This window comes from Prionailurus viverrinus, chromosome E3 (assembly GCF_022837055.1).
Source record: "Prionailurus viverrinus isolate Anna chromosome E3, UM_Priviv_1.0, whole genome shotgun sequence".
Taxonomy (NCBI): domain Eukaryota; kingdom Metazoa; phylum Chordata; class Mammalia; order Carnivora; family Felidae; genus Prionailurus; species Prionailurus viverrinus.
The window spans coordinates 31,293,491-31,317,155 of NC_062576.1; the positions used below are offsets into that span (position 1 = coordinate 31,293,491).

The following is a 23,665-nucleotide window of genomic DNA, read 5'->3' on the forward strand; positions in this document are numbered from 1 at the left end:
CCCCGCCGGAGGTGTGGGGAGGGTGTGTGTCTGTGGGGGGGGGGGGAACCCATGGCGACCCCCGTTGCCTACACTCGGCAAGAAGATCGAGCTAGCTAGCGCCCAGCCATCCAGCCGTTCCAAGACCGCCAGTCGCTCCCCAACCCCGCCCGCCCAGACCTCACGCCAACCCTGGCCTCCGTCGGGTCTGGGGGCTGAGTCCTGGGGGTTGCGTTCTCGGCCTCCAAAGTTACTGGGTTGTGCGAATCAATTTAGACACTTTTAAAAAAAGCAAAAGGCAAATAGCTCCATTAATCCCCAAATGCCTTCTCCCATCTGCTGCGACTTGCTGGCGCTGGGACTTGCATAATGAATAAGGCAACCAGGAAAGTTGACGAATCAGGGGGGCGGGAGGGGGGCTCCCGCCCTTGGAGTCCGCGCCAACCCCCTGCAAGGGGCGCAGTGAGCGGCGGAGGCCCCGGCCCCCAGCAGGGAGAAGTGGCGACGGCGGAAAGGGGCGAGGGGTGCGGGTGGCCGGGAGGCAACCGAGGTCCCGATTCCGGGGACCTGGCAGCTCAGGGAGAGAGAGGCGGCCGCTCCAGGCAAGGCTTTTGTTCTCGCCCTCCCTCCCCTCTCTCTCTCCACCTCCCTCGCCTCTTTTTCGCGAGCCTTACGAGTTGCAGGCGGCACACACTCCTTCCCTCCCTCACACACACGCGCGCGCGCGGGCTCACACACGCCCCCCTTCCCTTTCGGGCCCGCCTGCCCTGTTTACCTAGAAGCTAGCGTCTGGAATCCGAGGGGTAGACCCCTCCCCAAAACCCAAGACTCCGGGGCCGCGGGCTCCCGGGCTGTGTGTGTCTCAGACCCGCTTCAATCCTAGGCGGGAGGGGGCGGCGGGAGGGTGACGGGTGCAGAGACCCCCCCCCCCAAACACACACGCGCTCCAGTCCACACCTGTGCGGAGCCCAGCGCCCCCTCTCCGCGCGGGGAGCCGAAGTTGGCTTCCCGGGCGACCTCCCCCAGCGGAGACGCGGGGGGGGTGGGGGAAGCGCCATTGCCCAGGGAAAGGTGGAGAGGGAAGACGAGGGAGAGCGGCGCCTGCAGGGGAGGCGGCGGGGGGAGGGGAGGCAGCCCACCTGGACATGTGCTCCCTTTGCGGCCGGTGCGCTTTCTCCAGCCCCAGCTTGGTGAAGATGCCTACAAGCACCATGACGGCCACCACCCCGCAGATGATGTAAACGATCAGGTTGGTCTTGTCCTTCGTGGGGTCGTGCAGGGGGTCGTCCTTGCGTGCGGGGGGCTTGCCGGTGTTGAGCCACAGCGGAGTGTCGTAGTTGGTGCAGGTGCTCTGGTTCAGTCGCCGCTTCTTAAATGTGCAGCAGAACCGGAAGCCACAAGTCCCGCAGCAGAAGATGAAGTCGCCCGAGCTGCAGTTGAACGGCGGGTCCCACTGGCCCATGACATCGAAGTAGCCCCGGCAGAAGTCCGGCGTGGGCGCCCGGGTCGGGGGCGCGTCCGAGGCCCCCGCGCCCTCGCCGGCCTCTCCGGAGGCGGCCCCGGACCGGTTGCCCCCCGCCAGCACTACCACGCCGCCCAGCTGCGCCAGCTGCCCGTGCCCCGCTCGCTCCTGCGCCCGGCACACGCGGGCGCACAGCTCGGTGAGGAAGCAGCCGAGGAGCAGCCGGAGGACGCGGCGCATCGTGTCTCCCAGCCCGGGCTCGGCCGCTCGACCGCCGCTGGAGCCGCTGCAGCCGCCTCTCGAGGCGCGGCCGAAGCTGCCGAGGCTGCTGCCGGGGGCTGCGAGCCGCCGCGGGCCGCACATGCAGGGAGCGGCGCGGGGCGCTCGGTGGTCGGCGGCCACTGCGCTCGGCTCAGCCCGCGTTCGCCTCCAGCGCGCCGCGCGCCGAGGGGCCGGCCGGGGAGGAGCGCGCCTGACCGGGCGGGGGGAGGATGAGCGGGGGCAAGCGCGGGGTGCAGGTCCGGCCGGCTACGGGGAGAGGCGGGGGCCGGAGAGCAGGGGAGCGTCGGTCTGTCCGCGCCTCGCCTTGGCCGGCGGCTCCGGACTCGCCGCCCTGCGCCGGCTCGCAGGATCCCTCTCACCTCTCCAGCTCGCCAAGTGCGCTGGAGAGAGCGAAGCAACACTTGTGGAATGAAGGGAGGGCAGGAGGAGAGGGGGAGGGGGAGGGGAAGGAGGGCGGGCAGAGGAGGGAAGGGGGGGTGGAACGGGCGCGAGCTCGAGAGGGGCGGGGGCGCGGAAGAGGTGACTCGGGAGGGCGGGGGGGGGGGCGGGAGCGAGTTGGGGGGCGTGCGGAGCTGAGCTAGGCTGGCGGGCGGGGAGGAGGGAGCTTCGGCAGCCACCGGGGCTGAAGGCACCGCTCGGGTTTCCCGGCAGGTGGAGGATGGCTGCGGGACCTCCCGCGCCCTCTCCGGGAGGGAGGCACTGCTCAGACCTGTTCCGGGCGAAGAGGCGGCTCCGCCCGTGGCTTTTTCAGGCGTGCGTGCGGAGGAGCTGCGGCTCCAATCTGCCCTCCAGGGAAGAGGGGACTCGGAGGGGTTAGGGACAGACTAAGTGGCTTCCACTCCAAGGCGGACTAGGGTACAGACTGATCAGGATCGCCCCTCCCTGGTGCACGGGGCCGCCTCGCCCTTCCTTTCCCCCGAATGCGCCCTCCAGCCAGGCGCGCATCCGGGATGGTTCTACTCCCTGGGACTTGCCGAGGACCAAGGCTCAGCTGGGAAGGCGGGGTGGCAAGCCACTGGCCCCGAGGTCAGCACCCCCGGGAGAAGGCCGTGAGATGAAGTGAAGTCGAAGAAGCGCAGGGGGTAGGGAGAGAGCAGACCAGGCAGGGGCACGTCCCACGTCCTGGAACGTCTTTCCTTGGGACTCTCCTAGGCCCCAGGACCTGCCACTTCTGTCCCTCTATGACCTCGCGGCGTTCCGGGCGTTCCACAGGAGGGCACACCGCCGCGCCTTCTCTGCGCGCCCAGATCCGGTGCAACTCAAGGCCTGGACACCTAGCTTCAGCCACCCTCCCGCGCCTGGAGTCCGCGCGTGGGTCTCCGGAGACGGCTGGCGCCTGTGCTCACGGAGCCCCCCAGACATCCTCACCCGATGTGGCGCAGTCCGGCCTTGCTTCCTCGGCTTCCAGCCTCCGGTCGTGGCCCGTCAGCATTTCCAAATCTGCCCTCTCCACTCAGCAGATTCCAGCCATCCGTCAGCCCTCTCTCATTTCTCCCACTTCTTTCCTCTGCTTGAATTTGACTCCAATAGCCCCCCAAACAGCATTTGCACCAAAGCTGCGACACCGAATTTAGATCTCCACACGCCCCTGCGTTTTTGTTTTTTTAATTGCATTAACTAAGTATACACTTTGCAGTCGGCTGGGCGATCTGCAGGGAAATGATGCCTCCAACCACTCCACCCCCTGCCCTGGGCTTCAGTCAGGGGCTTCTCGAGGCATTTTCAAAGCACCAAAAAGTTGGACCACGTATAAAATGACATAGTGGGTTCTCTTTAACTGAAAAAGCATGCATGCTAGAGAGGTGGTTGCTGGCCTCTCTTGTAAGTTTTCTCAGAATGACTGGGAGCTAAGCTAATTGTGCCTTCTCTTCGAAGAATGTCACCTACTGTCTTCCGAAAGACTAGCATAGAATGACCCTATTCCAGGAAAATACGAACCAGGCCGACCCTGACCCAGCATATCCAGGAGCATGCCAGCCCTTGGAGACTCACTGAATTATGGGCTGTATTTTGTCTCAAACCCACCTGGACAAGGTGTGAGATTGTTCAGTCTAAATGCATCAGAGCCATCGGAATGAGGTTCCCGAAATAGGGTAGTGTGACATGTCTGTCGACCCACACCCACCACCACTGTGTGAGCCTCTACAAACACAAGCATTGGTGTGTGAGAGCTAATGATAGCTGACATTTATTCGATGCTTACAACATACCCACTAAGCTTGTCTTTTCTAAAATCACCTCCTCACAGATGCTCAAAGCAGTGCCTGGCATCTCGCAGACAATCTGGGAATAGTTGCTAAACCACTTGAGTGACTGATCTTATTTAACTCTATCTCTAGGTAATATTACCGGGTCCACACAACAGAGGGAGAGACTGAGGCCCAAAGCAATTAAACCAATTGCCCACAGTAGTGCAGCAAGGGACGCTACCCAGTTGGCATTTGACCCAACAAATGTGACTCCTGGGTCTGTGTTCTAACCATTCCAGGTAGTGCCTTCCTAAAATAGGCCTCCAGACTCCCTGTCCATCTGACATTACGTTATATATTTGGTCTTTGCCTGTCTCCTGTCTCCGCACGTCGATTGGTAAACTCCAGGACAGAAAGGGGCCTTGATTCCTGCAGCATCTCCCAGCACCTACAGCAGCGAGAAGCATGACAAACACTCAAAAAATACTTAGAGGCTGTTTTGATTAACTTACTAAGCTCTCTTACGCAAGACCGTTGGTGTTAAACCAAGGGAGGAAAGGAACCCGTACGACAGGAACAGACAATGGAGTTTCTGCTGTCAGGACCACGCAGAGGGATTGGGATATTTCTAGGCACTAAATCAGAATAGGAAAGGACTGTTCCAGCAGGCCTGCCGAGGTCCAGGAAGCTGAGGCTCAAAGAGGTTAAGGGCTTTGTCCCAAGGTCACATGGTCAGCAAATGGGAAAGCCAGGCTGGGTGCAGAATGCCAGACTCCTAACCTCTGCTTTCCTGCTTGCCCACCCCCACCGCACCCCACCAAGGCACCTCCCAGCAAGCATAGGGCTGGAAGCCTAGGTCAGTGGCCTGGTAGAAGAATAGGTCATAGACACCTTCCCACAAGAGTTGGGGGTGTTCAGATACTTCTAAATATGATTTTAAGAAAGAGGGAAAAAAAGCACCTTTGCCAAAAGAGACAAAATCTAGACAGCAAAGTCCATTTTAGAATGTCTCCAATTTCTGTAAAATATTGCCTGTCACCAGAACATTTGAGTCCGGTTCTCAGAGGAGACTCACTCTGGCTGCTGTTCCCGGCTTTAATTAACAGAGACTGCCCCCTGTTTGTCACAAGGAGAGTGCAGGGAGCCTGCTTCAGAAAGAAGCCGACCTAATAGACCGACCTTCGCGGCTTATTTGCCAGATCCCAAGCTCTAAACCTGCTCCCCCTGTGAGCTTCACCCAAAGCGAATTCCCTTGCTGTTCCCGCCTGCCCCTCTGGAATATCGCCCACACCTGTTTCCCAAGCTTTGAAAAGTATGTACAAGAAGGGGGGAATCAGGCTCATTTGACTCTTTAAAGGAAGAAAGCCATTTTCCTCTGGGTATGTCAACTCAGTAAATAGAGTCACTGCCGCCTAATAGGTGTGTGATTATTGAGAACACGTCCCCATTTAGAACACGTGGTTGAGAAAACATTTCTTTCAGGGTTCCTCACGGGGAGGGGTGCGGTGTGGGGGGGATGGTTATTAACTTCCTAATTGAAACACCTGTCAAGTTCATGGAAGATGAAAAATCATCATCAAAGACCACCCCCCACCACTACCCAAATGAATTCATGCAAATGTGTTGAAATTAAAACGCAGCTCTTAATGAAAGTGCTTTCTATGAAAGAGATGATGACATTATTTACAAGACAGGCACTTTTAATACCTAAAGAAGAATCTCGTTTGCTCTAGGCTTAATTATGTCAGTCTGCAGCACCATTTGCAAGGAGCCTGCAACCGTACTCCCAACAATTAAGGGGGAAGGAGCGATGTTACAAAGGAGGTTTGCTCACCAGGACTCGGAGCCCGTGTCCCTCTATAAGCAACTCCACAAATCAGACTATTTGTGTTGTGGCCCTCACCTGAAGGCGTTGATTGTTAATAGTCCTCATCAGGTGGCTTTTAGGGTTTCAAAAAGGTTTCTTAGCAACTGTTAGCCTTGAGAAAAAAGAAATGAGAAGACTCGGAAGCTGTTGGTTCGAAACCTTAAGAGCTACCTGGGGGCTGGAGGGGGGGCGGGGAATCAAAACTAAACTCCCATATACAGAGCGTAGGCAGAGACCAAAGGAGGGGGCAGATGTCTCCAGATGGGCGGGTGGTGGGGGTAATAAGCTAGGGAACTTACAAGGCCTGCCCTGGGCCCTGCAAGGCGAGTGGATCTCTGCAACTGCCTGCCAGAATCTTACAAGTTTATATTACACAGAGCTCGCAACAGGGGTCATCAGTATATTGTCCAGATGGTCTTAACAGCACTTTGCTCTCCCAAGGATGCATCCTTGAAGCAGACTCCTAGTGCCAGAACAGTGGGTGGAATATACATTGCAAGGACAGAGGAGGGGGTGACGAGCCTCTGATTGCCCACCTCCAGCTCAGGGGTCAACTGGAGGTCATGTCCCCTGGATGACTTTCTCCAACAGAAGCCAAAATGTGGCTAGCTCCTTGCCTTGCGGGGGCAACACACTGATTTGATGTATTTTATTCTCTTTTTCTGAAAAGAAAAAGGAAGATAAAAGATAAACTACAAGAGAAGTGAAGCGGGTCTAAAGTTGGGTTTCCCCAGACTACAAGTAGTAGGTGAGAGGATTTTTGGTGGCACCCCAACATGTTTTTTTTTAACAATTTTATATTTACTTTTAATGTGTGTCAGAAAAAAATAATGACACGTCCACACTTGGCTTCATGGGCAGAAACGTTTCAGGTGCACGTCAATTTAAAGTACATTTAAGAAGAATAATAAATACATTGTAGTATTTATTAATAAAATATAAAGAAAATAAGAGGAAGTGTCTTGTGTTTAGGAAATGTGGGTTTTGGTATGAGGACAGGGTTCCTCAGTTTCAATGCTGTTGACATTCTTTTTTCAGTATTTATTTATTTTTGAGACTGAGACAGAGTATGAACAGAGAAGGGGCAGGGAGAGATGGAGACACAGAGTCTGAAGCAGGCTCCAGGCTCTGAGCTGTCAGCATAGACCCCGACTGGAACCCACAAACTGTGAGATCATGACCTCAGCCGAGATCAAGAGCTGGAGGCTTAACCGACTGTGCCACCCAGGCACCCCCTTTTATCTAACATTGTTTAAATGTTCATTTATTTTTGAGACAGCGTGAGTGGGGGAGGGGCAGAGAGAGAGAGGGAGACACACAATCTGAAGCAGGCTCCGGGCTCTGAGCTGTCAGCACAGACCCGGATGAGTGGTTCACACTTACCATGAGATCGTGACCTGAGCCAAAGTACTCGCTTACCGGGCAGAGCCACCCAGGTGCCCCAGTGATATTGACATTTTAGAGTGTATCATTCTGTGCTGTGGGGAGCTGGTGTCGGGGGGCTGTCCTGTGCATCGTAGAAGGTTCAGCAGCATCCCTGGACTCTACCCACTAGATGCCAGTAGCACCTCCCAGTTGCCACAAACGAACACTGTGGATGAGCAGACACTGCGAAATCGATTGAGAACTGCCCCGTGTTGAAATCTTAGTTCTTTCTCATAAGAGGTTTATGACCTCAAATGAGTCACTTAACCTTTCTAAGCCTGAGTTTCCCCATCTATCAGATGTGGATAGGAATGGTGCTTTCCTGGGGCACCTGGGTGGCTCAGTCCGTTAAGCCTCTCTGACTCTTGATTTTAGCTCCGATCATGATCTCATGGTTCATGAGTTCAACTCTGTGTTGGACTCGACGCTGACAGTGTGCAGAGCCTGCTTAGAATTCTTTCTCTCTCTCTCTTTCTCTGCCCTTCCGCCATGCACAGGTGCGCTCTCTCAATAAATAATAAATAAATAAATAAATAAATAAATAAATAAATAAATAAATAAAAACTTAAAAAAAAAGAGTGGAGCTTTCCCCAGGAATATTACAAACACTCCATATCTTCTGATATTACAAACACCCCATATCTTGCATAGAGCGCTTGGCACAGTGAAACGGACCTTAGGCAGTGCTTAGTAAAGAGTCACTCTTATGACAGGCAACCTGAAGGAGGCTAGCAGGTGTCAGGCACTGCCCTGAGCCCTGAGGAGACCGAAGGCTGAGACAAGATCCTTGCTCTCCATGCAGCAACCCATGCTCAGGAGGGCCCCATGCTTTGTCTGCTGCTCTGCCGTTACCTTGGAACTCAAATGATTTCTGAACACAGGGCCTCACCAATTCTGCAGCCTGTCCTCTATGTAGGGGATGCAACTCTGGCAGAACGAGAGGCCAAGCGTGTGGGAACTTACAGGAGGATGTTTCGCTCAGCCTACACAGGCAAAGGCTTCTCAAAGGGGACATCCCAGCAACATGCAAGCATTCTCAGTAACATAGCAAGAAGAATTTTTTTTCTGAGTAGGCTTTATGCCTAGTGTGGAATCCAATGCTGGTCTTGAACTCACAACCATGACATCAAGACCTGAGCTGAGATCAAGTTTTACCAATGGAGCCACCCAGACACTCCCATAGCAAGAAGAATTTTGGTATATTCTCTTTTTTTTCTTTTAAATTTTTTTTAACATTTATTTATTTTTGAGACAGAGAGAGAGCATGAACAGGGGAGGGTCAGAGAAAGAAGGAGACATAGAATCTGAAACAGGCTCCAGGCTCTGAGCTGTCAGCACAGAGCCCAACGCAGGGCTCGAACCCACAGACCGCGAGATCATGACCTGAGCCGAGGTCGGACGCTTAACCGACTGAGCCACCCAGGCACCCCTATTCTCTTTTTTTTAATTTTAATTTTATTTATTTTTTAATTTACATCCAAGTTAGTTAGCATATAGTGCAACAATGATTTAAGGAGTAGATTCCTTAATGCCCTTTGCTGATTTAGCCCATCCCTTCTCCCACAACCCCTCTAGTAACCCTCTGTTTGTTCTCATATTTAGGAGTCTATTATGTTTTTGTCCCCTCCCTGTTTTTTATTATTTTTGCTTCCCTTCCCTTGTGTTAATCTGTTTTGTCTCTTAAAGTTCTCATATGAGTGAAGTCATGTGATATATGTCTCTCTCAGACTGACAAATTTCACTTAGCATGATATCCTCTAGTTCCAGTCATGTAGTTGCAAATGGCAATATTTCATTCTTTTTGATTGCCGAGTAATCTCCATTGTATATACACCACATCTTCTTTATCCATTCGTCCATCGATGGACATTTGGGCTCTTTCCATACTTTGGCTATTGTCGATAACTCTGCTACAAACATTGGGGTGCATATGTCTCTTTGAAAGAGCACACCTCTATCCCTTGGATAAATACCTAGTAGTGCCATTGCTAGGTCGTAGGGTAGTTCTATTTTTAATTTTTTGAGGAAACTCCACACTGTTTTCCAGAGTGGCTGCACCAGTTTGCATTCCCACCAGCAATGCCAAAGAGATCCTCTCTCCACATCCTCGCCAACATCTGTTGTTGCCTGAGTTATTAACGTTAGCCATTTTGACAGGTGTGAGGTGGTATCTCATTGTGGTTTTGATTTGTGTTTCCCTGATAAGTGATATTGAGCATTGTTTTCATGTGTCAGTTGGCCATCTGGATGTCTTCTTTGGTAAAGTGTCTATTCATGTCTTTTGCCCATTTCTTCACTGGATTTTTAGTTTTCTGGGTGTTGAGTTTGATAACTTTTATAGATTTTGGATACTAGCCCTTTATCTGATATGTCATTTGCAAATATCTTCTCCCATTCTGTCAGTTGCCTTTTACTTTTGCTGATTGTTTTCTTCGCTGTGCAGAAGCTTTTCATCTTGATGAGGTCCCAATAGTTCATTTTTGCTTTTGTTTCCCTTGCCTCCAGAGACATGTTGAGTAAGAAGTTGCTGCGGCCAAGGTCAAAGAGGTTTTTTCCTGCTTTCTCCTTAAGGATTTTGATGGCTTCCTGTCTTACATTGAGGTCTTTCATCCATTTTGAGTTTATTTTTGTGTATGGTGTAAGAAAGTGGTCCAGGTTCATTTTCTACAGGTCACTTTCCAGTCTTCCCAGCATGACTTGCTGAAGAGACTGCCTTTATTCCAATGGATATTCTTTCCTGCTTTGTCAAAGATTAGTTGGCCCTACGTTTGTGGGTCCATTTCTGGGTTCTCTGTTCTGTTCCATTGATCTGAGTGTTTGTTTTTATGCCAATACCATACTGTCGTCATAATTACAGCTTTGTAATACAGCTTGAAGTCCAGGATTGTGATGCCTCCTGCTTTGGTTATCTTTTTCAAGATTGCTTTGGCTATTCAGGGTCTTTTCTGGTTCCAAACAAATTGTAGGATTGTTTGTTCTAGCTCTGTGAAGAATTCTGGTGTTATTTTGATAGGGATTGCCTTAAATATGTAGATTGCTTTGGGTAGAATTGACATTTTAACAATATTTGTTCTTCCTATCCAGAAGCATGGAATACTTTTCCATTTTTTTGTGTATTCTTCAATTTCTTTCATAAGCTTTCTATAGTTTTCAGTGTATAGATTTTTCACCTCATTGGTTAAGTTTATTCCTAGGTATTTTATGGGTTTGGGGGCAATTGTAAATGGGATTGATTCCTTGATTTCTTTTTCTGTTGCTTCGTTGTTGGTGTATAGGAATGCAACTGATTTCTGTGCATTGATTTTCTATCCTGCCACTTTGCTGAATTCATGGATCAGTTCTAGCAGGTTTTGGTGGAATCTTTTTGGTTTTCCATATAGAGTATCATGTCATCTGCGAAGACTGAAAGTTTAACCTACTCCTGGCCCATTTGGATGTCTTTTATTTCTTTGTGTTGTCTGCTGAGGCTAAGGCTTGCAATAATATGTTGAATAACAGTGCTGAGAGTGGACATCCCTGTCTTGTTCCTGACCTTAGGGGGAAAGCTGTCAGTTTTTCCCCACTGAGGATGATATTAGTGTTGGGTCTTTCATATATGGCTTTTATGATCTCGAGGTATCATCCTTCTATCCCTTCTTTCTTAATGGTTTTTATCAAAAAAGGATGCTGTATTTTGTCAAATGCTTTCTCTGCATCTACTGACAGGATCGTGTGGTTCCTGTCCTTTCTTTTATTGATGTGATGAATCACATTGATCGTTTTGCAGATATTGAACCAGCCCTGCATCCCAAGTATAAATCCCACTTGGTCGTGGTGAATAATTTTCTTCATGGATTGTTGGATCAGGTACACTAATATCTTGTTGAGGATTTTTGCATCCATGTTCATCAGGGAAATTGATCTATAGTTCTGCTTTTTTGTGGGGCCTTTGTCCGGTTTTGGAATCAAGGTAATTCTGGAATCATAGAAAGGGTTTGGAAGTTTTCCTTCCATTTCTATTTTTTGGAACAGCTTCAGGAGAATAGGTGTTCACTCTTCCTTAAATGTTTGGTAGAATGCCCCTGGAAAGCCATCTGGCCCTGGACTCTTGTTTTTTGGCAGATTTTTTTTATTACTAATTTGATTTCTTTACTGGTTATGGGTCTGTTCAATTTTCTATTTCTTCCTGTTTCAGTTTGGTAGTTTATATGTTTGTAGGAATTTGTCCATTTCTTCCAGATTACCCATTTTATTGGCATATAATTGCTCATAATATTCTCTTATTATTGTTTTTTATTTCTTCTGTGTTGGTTACGATCTCTCCTCTTTCATTCTTGATTTTATTTATTTGGGTCCTTTCCTTTTTCTTTTTTCATCAAACTGGCTAGGGTTTTATCAATTTTGTTAATTCTTTCAAAGAACCAGCTTCTGGTTTTATTGATACATTCTACTGTATTTGTTTTTTAGTTTCAATACCATTGATTTCTGCTGTAATCTTTATTATTTCCTGTCTTCTGATAGTTTTAGGTTTTATTTGCTGTTCTTTTTCCAGTTCTTTAAGGTGTAAGGTTAGGTTGTGTATCTGAGACCTTTCTTCCTTCTTAGGAAGGCCTGGATTGCTATATACTTCCCTCTTTTGACTGCCTTTGCTACATCCCAGAGGTTTTGGGTTGTGGTGTTATCATTTTCATTGGCTTCCATGTATTTTTCAATTTCCTCTTTAACTTCTTGGTTAGCCCATTCATTCTTTAGTAGGGTGTCCTTTAGTCTCCAAGTATTTGTTATTTTTCCAAATTTTTTCTTGTGGTTGATTTAGAGTTTCATAGCATTGTGGTCTGAAAATATGCACGGTATGATCTTGATCTTTTTATATTTTTTGAGGGCTGATTTGTGTCCCAGTATGTGATCTATTCTGGAGAATGTTCCATGTGCACTGGAGAAGAATGTATATTCCTCTGCTTTAGGATGAAATGTTCTGAATATATCTGTTAAGTCCATCTGGCCCAGTGTGTCATTCAAAGCCATTGTTTCCTGGTTGATTTTCTGTGTCAGGATGTGTCCATTGCTGTGATGATGTGTCCATTGCTGTAAGTGGGGTATTTAAGTCCCCTACTATTATGGTATTATTATCAATGAGTTTCTTTATGTTTGTGATTAATTGATTTATATATTTGGGTGCTTTCACATTTGGAGCATAAATGTTCACAATTGTTTGGTCTTCTTGGTGGGTAGACCCCTTAAATTATGATATAATGCCCTTCTTCATCTCTTGTTACAGTCTTTATTTTAAAGTCTAAATTGTCTGATACGAGTATGGCTACTCAGGCTTTCTTTTGTCAACCATTAGCATGATAGATGGTTCTCCATCCCCTTACTTTCAATCCGAAGGTGTCTTTAGGTCTAAAGTGAGTCTCTTGTAAACAGCATATAGATGGATCTTGTTTTCTTTTCTTTTTTTAATTTTTTTTTAACATTTGTTCATTTTTGAGAGACGGCAAGAGACAGAGTGCGAGTAGGGGAGGTGCAGAGAGAGAGGGAGACACAGAATCCAAAGCAGGCTCCAGGCTCTGAGCTGTCAGCACAGAGCCCGACGTGGGGCTCAAAGTCACAGACCATGAGATCATGACCTGAGCCAAAGTCAGATGCCTAACCGACTGAGCCCCTGGATCTTGTTTTCTTATCCATTCTGTTACACTCTGTCTTTTGATTGGAACATTTAGTACATTGACCTTTAGAGTGAGTACTGAAAGATATGAGTTTATTGGCATTTGTTTCTTGTAGAGTTGGAGTTTCTGGTGGTGTTCTTTGGTACTTTCTAGTCTTTGTTGCTTTTGATAATTTTTTTCCGTCTTTTCTCCCCTCAGCGAGTCCCCCTTAAAATTGCTTGCAGGGCTGGTTTGATGGTCACTAACTCCTTTAATTTTTGTTTGTCTGGGAAACTTTTAATCTCTCCTTCTCTTTTGAATGACAGCCTTGCTGCGTAAAGAATTCTTGTCTGCATATTTTTCCGATTCAGCACATTGAATATATCCTGCCACTCCTTTCTGGCCTGCCAAGTTTCTGTGGCTAGGTCTGCTGCAAACCTGATCTGTCTTTCCTTGTAGGTTAAGGGCTTTTTTTCCCTTGCTGCTTTCATGATTCTCTCCTTGCCTGAGTATTTTGTGAATTTGACTATGATATGCCTTATTGATGGTGCGTTTTTATTTAATTGAATGGGGGTCCTCTGTGCTTCCTGGATTTTGATGTCTGTGTCTTTCCTCACATTAGGAATGTTTTCCACTATGCTTTGCTCACATAACCTTTCTGCCCCTTTTTCTCTCCCTTCATCTTCTTGGACCCCTATGATTCTGATGTTGTTCCTTTTTAATGAGTCACTGATTTCTCTAATCCTTGAATCGTGCTCTTTTGCCTTCGCTGTTTGCTTTTCTGCAACAGAAAACTTACGGATTATTCTCCATAAGTTTTTCCTCTGTATTGCTAATTTGCTGCTCTGCCTCATCCATCCTTGCTGCCGGAGTATCCATTCGAGGTTGCAGCTCAGTTATAACATTTTTTATTTCCTGAGGACTAGCTTTTACTTCTTTTATCTCTGCAGAAAGGGATTCTAATTTATTTTTGACCCCAACTAGTATTCTTATTATCATGATTCTAAATTCTGGTTCAGACATCTTGCTTGGATCTGTGTCGATTAAGTCCTTGGCTGTCATTTCTTTCTTCTCTTTCTTTTGGGGTGAAATCCTTCAGTTTGTCATTTTGAAGGAAGAAAAGGAATTGATAAAGCAAAAAAAAAAATTAAAATGAAAAAATTAAAAACAACACACACACACACACACACACACACACAAATCAAATAAATGATGCCAGACTGTAGGTGTGTTTTGGTCTGGTTATTGAAAGGAGCTTGCTAGATTAGAGAAAAAAGGGGGGGGGGGGAGATAAAAAAGGAAAATGTTTGAAAATTTGAGAAAATGAATACAATGAAATAGAATAAAATGAAATGATGAAGTAAAATAGAATTTGAAAACTTTACAAAAAAGTAAAAAATATATTAGAAAAAATAAAGAAAAATATTTTCAATAAAAATTGAAAATAAAAATAAAGTTTTTGTCTTTCTGTATTCAAGAAAAAGAAGTGAAAAAGAAAAAAAAAGAAAACTGAATAAATGGACCAGCGAACAGGCTGAAATATGATTGAAATCACTTCGTTTTCCCCTAGAAGTCAGACTATGAAACACTTTATAGTTCGTAAACTAAGCAGGCGGAGAGACTTGTGTTCCTGAAGAGCAAGGTTGGCCCAGTTGGGCAGGGCTTAGGGTAATGACTTCGTTCTCCACTAGATGGCGCTGCTCAGCTCACTGGACGGGATTGTTGCGGCGCTTGCACGTGTGTATGCGCATGCGTGGCAGCGGTAAAAATGGCGTCATCCAGCTGCCCAGTCTCTAGTGTGGAAACTCTGTGCTCTCCCCCACCAGCAATTGCGCACCCATCCTTTGTCTCCGGCTTCCTCTGCTCCCGCTTCTACGCTGTCCGTGAGCAAGCCATCAGGTTGCCAGGCGGCACTTACCTCCTGAGCTTTATTTCCTACGCGGCTGTGTTTCCCAACCCCTCACTTCAGAGGGACCGCGGCTCGGACCCGCTCAGATCCTCTCTGGGAGCGTCTCCCCGAACAATGGCTGGGTGCCGGCCTCACCCGGGACTTTGGCGGGACTCTGCTGCTGCCGTAGCCAGAGACTGCGGCCGGGCGCCAGCCTGCCCCAGAGAAGGTTCACGCGATCGTGTAGCAGCAGCGTTTCGGGGATCATGGAAAATCACAACACGCATCTGGCCCCAGGCTTCACCCTTCCCACCAGAGCAGCACCAGGTAACGAGCTGCGGCGTTTCAGATTCTACGATCCCCTGTTTATAGTCTTAATGGAATTTAAATTCTCTCCTTTCTCCTTTCTCCCCTTTAGTTCAGTCCCTGTGGCTGTTTCCACTTTTCTCCAGCTGCTGTTGGGGGTGGGGGGTGTGCTTCCCCCACCCCCATCCTTTCTCTGCAGGCAATAACAGCTCCCTGCTCTCAGCGGCTTCTCCCTCCCCCAGTTCACCTCTCTGCCCCGCGTACCTGCTGATTTCTGTGCTTCAGGTTGTGCGGATAGTTGTGTTGATCCTCAAATCTGTTTTCTAGGTGTGCAGGGTGGTTTAGTGTTGATCTGGCTGTATTTCATGGATGTGATGTGCAAAAAAACTTCCATGCTGTTCCACCATCTTGGCTCCTCCTGGTAGATTGTCTTTACAAATAGTTCTCAGGGCACGTGGGTGATTCAGTCTGTTAAGTATCCAACTTCTGATCTCGGCTCGGGGTATGATCTCACAGCTCCTGAGATCGAGCCCTACATGGGGCTCTGTGCTGACAGTGTGGAGCCTGCGTGGGATTCTCTCTCTCCCCATCTTTCTGCCTCTCCCCCTCTCAAAACAAATAAATAAACTTAACAAAAAAGAAACCAATTCCTTCATCGTAAGACCCATTTTCTCCCCTTGTTCTGCAGTAAGAGAAAAGTTATGAACTTAGGTGGTTCTATAGAAATAGAGGCAATAATTGTTTCTGAGACCAGTAGCCAAAGCTCTGCCTCCATTTAGGACCCAAGGTCTTAAATACATATTTAAAATACAGACAGACAGACAGACATATGAACCCTGTAGGGTCATTGGCTTGGATAAAGGAGGAGGCTGAGATGCAATTATGAAGAACAACATAGGGGGTAAGAAGAGAAATTAAAAGACAGAATAACTGATTTCACCATCCATAGCCTTTGAAACGATTTGGTGTCTCAAATGTCAGTCTGAAGAACAATACTGAAGTTTTCCATGCTTAAGTTTCCACTGGTCCATAGAAAATGGAGAAAAATTATGGTTGATGAAATAGATGTTCTGTAAGCACCTCTTTTAAAGGTTGTGTACTCTATTTGTATAATAACTCACTTTCTCAGTTATGTTAGTCTTATCTTTATCAGTGTGTGTGTGTGTGTGTGTGTGTGTGTGTGTGTATGTGTGTATGCACGCATATGCGTGTTTAAATATTTCTTACCAGGGAAAAAATGGTAGACTTATCGTCCCTAATTTTTGGTCATTTTACTAGAGATGAAATCCCAGAGTCTGGGATGACTAATTTAAGAATCTCACAGTAGCTTTTGTTCACAAGTAAAGTGGTAGTTTGAAGCAATTCTCTGAATAATTTAAGTCCCTCCAACTGTACTGTGAAACCAAAATAGGTTTTAGGGTCATGCATTTTCCAGCTAAATACATTGGCTGAAATGACGAGGTGTATCCCCAGGAATCAGCTATGGCTGGATGCAAATCACACAACTCCCCAGACCCGTGTCTCTCTGCTCCAACAAATGCCTATAAATACAGATTGTATCAGTTAGTTTTTGCCATGTAACAAATCATCCCAAAACTTAGTGGCTTAAGATAACTATTTATTTAACTAATACTTCTGGGGATTGGCAACTTAGGTTGGCCTCAACTGGATGGTTCCTCTGGTCTTGGTTGGACTCACTCTTGCATTTGCTGTTAACTGCCAGGTCACCAGGGTGCTGGGTTGGTCTGGGACAGCCTTCATGTGGGACAGCTCCTCTCTGTTCCATGAGATTTCTCATAAGCCATTAGGCTATCCCAGGCTTTTTCACATGATGCCTGGGCAGGGTTCCTACTCACTTAAAGCACATAAGACTTATTGAGACCCAGAGTCAGAACAGGCACATCATTCCTATGCCATATTCTGTTGGCACAAAACAAGCTACAAAGGCAGTTCGTATTCAAGGAGAATATGGAAGAGTGGCAAAGTTGCGTTGTAAAGGAACATGCACACAGTGCCTGGGTGGCTCAGTCAGTTAAGCATCCGACTCTTGATCTCATCTTGGGGCATGATCTCACAGTTTGTGAGTTCGAGCCCTCAGTTGGGATTCTGTCTCTCCCACTCTCTGCCCCTTGACCCCTTGAACTCTCTCTCTCTCTCTCTCTCTCTCTCTCTCTCTCTCTCTCTCAAAATAAACTGAAAATAAAAGAAAAGAACGAAAGAAAAAAGGGACATGCATGCAGGGATGTGTGAATCACTGTAGCTATTTTATGTCAACTGTCTTAGTCCATTTGGGCTGCTGTAACAAAATGTCACACACTGGGTGGTTTGTAAATAGTAGAAATCTATTTCTCACAGTTCTGGAAGCTGGCAAGATCAAGACACAAGCATGGACACATTCTGGTGACAGCCCTCTTCCTGGTTCATAGCCACCACCTTTTCACTGTGTCCTCACATGGCGGAAGGGGTGATGGAGCTCAGTGGGGTCTCTTTTATAAGAAGAGTGATTCCATTCGTGAAGATGCCACCCTCATGACCTAACCACCTCCCACAGGTCCCACCTTCTAATACCATCATATTGGTCATTAGGATTTCCAGATGGGAATTTTGAGAGGACACACAGAGGATAGCTTCAAGTTACAAACAGTTCAAATGCCATTACTACTAACCACAGTAGAATGAAAATCTCCCTGTCACCAAGACTGCCCCACCGACAGTATTCCAGGAGAAACTGATACTCATGTTTTTTACTGTTAGCAAAGAAGCAACAGTCACATGAAGTTACACAAGCTGTGTTTTCACCTGCATAATCAGAGCAACCCCTGTACATTGGCAAGTTCAGTGCGCCAACAGCCAGCCGTGTTTCCAAACCGGTAAACCAGGATGTCCTTGGTGCCTCCCTTTGTCTCAACTTCCACATCCTGTTGGTCACCAAGGTCTGTTAATTCTCCCTCCTGAACAAACATCAGATCCTTCCTTCCTGTCATCCCCATTCCTCCTGTTTCAGTTCAGCCCTCATCATCTCTCGCGGTGATGATGACACTTCTCCCTAATTTTGCCTACCCCCACTTCCATGTCCTCATCCTGAATCCAGTTGCCTTTCATTCACTTAACAAGCCTTTATTGAATGCTCACATCGTGCCAAGCCCTCTACTGTGGTGGCGGACATAAGAGGAAATAAGAGAGAGCCCATCGTTGGCTAAAGAAAGAAACAAAAAAGACTTAATTTATTCATCAGGGCAGGTCATGTGCTGTACTGCATAACCACAAAATCTCAGTGGCGTAACCCAGTGAATGGTGACTTAGGAATCCAGGTCCCTCCCATCCTGCAGCACCGCCATCACAAAATCCTTTACTTTCAGCCATGTGGAAGCCGTGTGGAGGCCATATGGAGCCATAGAGCAAAGAGCAGAAGGATGGAGTGAGGTAGTTTATGACCATGCCTGGGAAGTGGCATATGTCATTCCCACCATATTCCATTGGCTGAACTCGGTCACATGGTCCCAACTTAAGCACAAAGGAGTCTGGGAAGTGTAGTGTTCCTATGTGCTCAGAGGAGGACAGAGAGCTGGTGAGTGTATAACGAGTCTTTTCCTCAACGGATGCTTGTCATGCATGTAACTGGGAAGTATGGCATCCTATGGGAACCAGGGGAGGGTCTAATGTATTTAACATATCCTTGGATTCGGGAATCCAGGGCAGTGGGCTAAATAATGACCCCCAAAGATATCTAAGTCCTAATCCCTTGAACCTCAAACCTAGTACCTGGCAGAGAGGACTTTGCAGATGTGATTAAGTTAAGGATCTTGAGACAGAAATTGCTCTGGATTATCCAAGGGGGCCCTAACTGGAATCATGAGTGTTCTTCTAAGAGGCAGATGGAGCGAGATTTGACCAGGGAAGAGAAAAAGGAGACGGGATGACAGAAGCAGAGATTGGAGTGATGTTCTCTGAAGACAGAGGAAGGGTCCACAGGCCCCAGAAGCTGAAATGCTGAGAAAGGCAAGGAAGAGATTCGAATCTCTTGGAGCCTCCAGAAGGAATCTGCCTGCCGACACCTTGATTTTAGCCTGTTAAAGCTCAATTTGAACTTTTACCCTTCACAAGTATAAGAGAATAAAGCTTTCTTGCGTTAAAACATGGAATTTGTGGTCATTTGTGACAACAGCAAGAGGAAACTAATACAAGCAGTAATGCCTACACTGAGTTCCAGATAAGGGTCACTCATTAGTGAGCCAGGCAAAAAGACAGGAAGGCAGGCTCAGAAGTGGAAGTTAAGGCTGAAGGGTAGCAAGGTCCAGATCCAACAGGATTTGGCAGGGAGGAGAGGGAGGTGAGGGGGGCAGTGAATTTAAGCCTGAGGGCACCAGGAAGCCATTGAAGCAGGAGTGACCCGACCAAGATCTGCATTTTTGCATGATGACCCCACCTGCTCTGTGGAGAGCTGATCGGGGGAACCAGTGCTGGAGGCAGAAGACAGTCATTTGCTTTATTCCAGAAGAAAAGTAGAAAGGCAATAATTCAGGGTCCTGGCAGTATGTAGTAGAAGCAACAGGATTTGGTGATGGCCCGCCTCTGATAAGAGACATCCACTCCATCACCAACATCAGCTGCACCAACTCTGATGGTCGATGGTACCTGCAAAGGACATAACCTGCTTACCACCTATCTGGAATAGAGACAAACTAGGGAAGTCTAAAGGAACAGGGAGGGTGCCTGTGAAGACCAGGTGTTATCCATTGGATGCCCTCTTCCAAATCCTGTAGTTGCCATGACCATCATGTCCTTTGTAAATTGAATAAAATAGTTGGAGCACCATCCCCATATAAAGAGAAACGCAGCATTAACCGTCATCACCACCCGTGCCACAATCAAGGGATTTCTATTTCTCCTAATCTCTTCTGACTCTGACTTCCTGCTTCTGCCTGTATGCCTATGCTGATGTGTGCTCCACAGTGTCCCCAACTGATGCATGAGCTGGGGCTGAAATCCAACCTGCACTGTCCTGGCCAAGTCACGTACTCTTGGTGTATACAGAAAATGATTTGATGCTTGGCATGGCCAGAACTTGGAGCTTTTGAGGAGAAAAGCCTGGAGATAAAGGTCAAGTAGGGGGTCAGCTTGTTTCAATGCCTTGCTAAGGGGCTCGAGACTGCTTCCTATAATGATGGTACCTTGTCTAACAATGTAAAGCAAAGAGAGACACGTTCGTTCAGATTTGCACCTTATGCAGATCACTTTGCCAGCCAGTCTGGTCCTCATCACCCATCTGGGACTGAGAAAAAGCCAACCAGTCTGAGCTGAGAACGTCTATACCGAGTCCTGTGGGGAATCCCATTGGCCTCCATGCAGAGACAGGATCAAACAGTGCTGGGAAACAGAAAGGGAAAATAGATATGATTCCAGAGAGAAGCAGAAACAAGACAAAAAGGAACTTAACTACCTTGTTGATGGCTTTCTGGATCCTGAGATTTTGGGGTTCTGTGTGATACTCCTGGATCTTCCAATAAAGTCCTCCTACCTTCCTCCTGTTTTTGCCTAAATTAGCTCAAGTTGATTCCTGTTATAATTCTGACCGAGATACTTTATCTCCAGTTTCTCTCTTCAGGCCTTCGTCACATCACCACCAAGTGTTACATTTTGTGTCTCTCCTCCCCGAAGCCATGAGTTGGCCAGATGGAGAGGAGGAGGAGAGGTCAGGGGAAGGTAGGGGTGGGGAGAAGAGACAAGAAGAGGGGAGGAGGAGAGGGGAGGAGAAAGGTGTCATTGCACACACACACAAAGATGTACAAAAGTGTTCCTTATGGCATTGTTTGTAATAGCAAAGAACTGAAAACCTCCATCGGTGAGAGAACTGGTAGTCTCCCAGAGAGATCTCTCCATCGGTGAGATATTGCCTAAATAATTGACAGTACTTCCATATTGGAATACTATACAGCAGTTAAAAAAATTCTAGGGGTGTCTAGGTGGCTCAGTCAGTTGAGCATACCACTCTTGATTTTGCCTCTCTGCCGCTCTGATCTTGGCCATTCGTGGGATCGAGCCCCGCGAAGGCTCTGAGCTGACACCTCAAAGACTGCTTGGGATTCTCTGTCCCTCTCTCTCTGCCCCTTGCCCACTTCTCTTACAAAATCAATCAATCAAAAAAAAAAAAATCCAGAACTCAGTTTAAGCATTACTGCCTTATTTACATGTTTAATAAATATGTTTAATAAATATGTTTATATTCTAGACATGTTACAAATTACAATAAATTCATATATTTCATATTATTATACATCTAAATATATTTTATGAAAATATATAATAAATATATTTATTTTTTTATATTTATATTTATTTATTAAAATGTATAAATACATATTATGAGTATATTATACGAATGTATTTATGTAAATAATACAAATATTAAACTTAGAAGTAAATTTGTATTTATAATACATAAAATATACATATAAATACATACTGTGTGTGTATGTATATATATCTGAAATGATCTTCATTCAAGATACAATTTTTTTTAAGAAGTAAGGCAGAAATACAAGCATACTTACTTAAAAATTTTTTTAATGTTTATTTATTTTTGAGAGAGAGAGAGAGAGAGACAGAGAGCATGAGCCGGGAGGGGCAGAGAGAGAGAGGGAGAGACAGAATCAGAAGCAGGCTCCAGGCTCCGAGCTGTCAGCACAGAGCCCCACGCAGGGTTCCAACTCGTCAACTGCGAGATGATGACCTAAGCCGAAGTCAGACACTCAACCCACTGAGCCACCCAGGCGCCCCAAGCACACTTACTTTTAGAATGCACAGACTATTTCTGGGAAGATGTACTAGAAGAAGCAGTGACCCTCGGAACAGGAAGCATGGGGAGGCGCATTGCTCTTCCCAGAATGCTTCTCTGTACTGTTTTTTAACCATCTATATGCTTCAGCATAGTAATTTTTTACTTTGCTTCCAGCAAAGTAATTGATAAAAATGTTTTTAAAAGCAAAGTAAACAAGAAAGTGCACTAATTGAAGGGTAGATGAAAAAGAAAAGAGCCTCAAACAGCTCAACAACCACCACCTGAGTTCCACTCTCGGCACCTCCGTGATGGATCCTTGACCTTGACTAAACCATTTTCCTTCCTTGGGCCTCGGTTTTATCATCTGGAAAATAGGTCAGCAGAATTCAATGCTCTCTAAGGTCCCGGCTCCAAAAACCGTCTGCAATAGTCGCTGACAGAGCTAATTGCTCGGGCAGAACTTTCTTTCAAATTAAAGCAGTAATTGTCCTGGCTTCCCACAGCAGCGTATGATGTTGCCATCATAATATCAAATGGCGTTTTCTTTATTAGAGTTATCTTTGGAATCTGGCACCTTAAAGGATATAAAATGAATCATAAATAACATATTTGCAAATCATGTAGAATGAGATGATTTTTTACAAGAGGCACATTTGGGCGCCTGATCAACCCGGCACCCTCTGCAGAGAAAAGTCCTCCATAGCCTGGCCAGAGATGGATGCAGACGCCTGACCCAGGAGGATCCAGTCAATTATAATGCTGCCTAAAATGAATTATATTTGTCCTCAAGAACTTGGGCTAAGAAAACACAGACGGGGGGCAGGGAGTCCCATTACCTCAACACTTAGGAACCAGACAAAGTTGCATGAGAGCAGGAATTGTACAGTCTTCCTCGTGCTGTATGCCCAATGCTTACCACCACTCTGGCACATACTAGGTGCTCAATAAATATTTGTTGAGGGGTGCCAGGATGGCTCAGTCAGTTGAGCCTCTGACTCTTGATTTTGGCTCAGGCCATGATCCCAGGGTCATGGGATGGAGGCCCGCGTTGAGCATGGAGCCTACTTGAGATTCTCTCCTCTCACCCTCTGCCTTTCTCCTCTGCACTCTCTCAGGTATTTTATATATATGTATTTATGCATATATATACCCACACATATAGTGTATATACATATATATACATGTGTGTGTATATATACTTATTGAAGGAAAAGGTAATCACCAGAGAAATAGTTCATAAATTCTGACAGCTGTAGGTTCCGTGGTACCACCCAGTTCCTTTTCCTTTGAGAGATCTAGATTTCTACATTTTCTTGGGATTTTGTGGGATTTGGATCTCTCTTTAAAAACCCACTTCCACCTAAGCTAATTTGAACAGATTTTGGGTTCTTTCATCCAAAAGAGCCCTAAGACAAATATTCTTTGTTCTCTCAAAATACGAATCCTGTTTTCCCCTGAGATTACTTTCTTTTAATTAAATACCATCAAAATTCATGGTAACATATTCCATGGTTCAACTCTCTTCAGCAAACGTGTATTGAGCTAGAAACTATGTGAGACCTGAAAGATGAATGGGGCCAAGTCCCTGCCATCCGGGCATCACATTCAGATGGAGAAAGGCAGACATACAGTTAAGTCCTTCAAAGAGCAGATTATCTGAAAGAGAAGGTTTCAGCAATGCACTTTGGGTATAAGTGGGAGAAAGAGATCAATATTTGGGAAGATCTCATGGAGGAGATGACCTAAAGATGGGTTTTGAAGAATGAGCAGGACGTCTCAGGGAAAGGGTATTTGGGCCAGAGAGAACACTTGGAACATAGGCAGAGCCTAGGAACACTGGTACTTAGTGTGGTCAAGCGATGAAC

The 23,665-nt window shown here is 46.6% G+C and overlaps 1 protein-coding gene across 2 annotated transcripts in view; it reads right to left on the reverse strand.

Moving 5' to 3' along the window:
• SHISA9 (shisa family member 9) overlaps positions 1-1,681 on the reverse strand; it is a 277,140-nt gene extending 275,459 nt beyond the window's left edge. For both annotated transcript variants that reach the window (XM_047838808.1, XM_047838807.1), the window contains exon 1: positions 1,119-1,681. In XM_047838808.1, the coding sequence (XP_047694764.1) occupies positions 1,119-1,681 (563 nt within the window). The remainder of the gene's footprint in view (positions 1-1,118) is intronic.
• Positions 1,682-23,665: the final 21,984 nt, after the last annotated feature.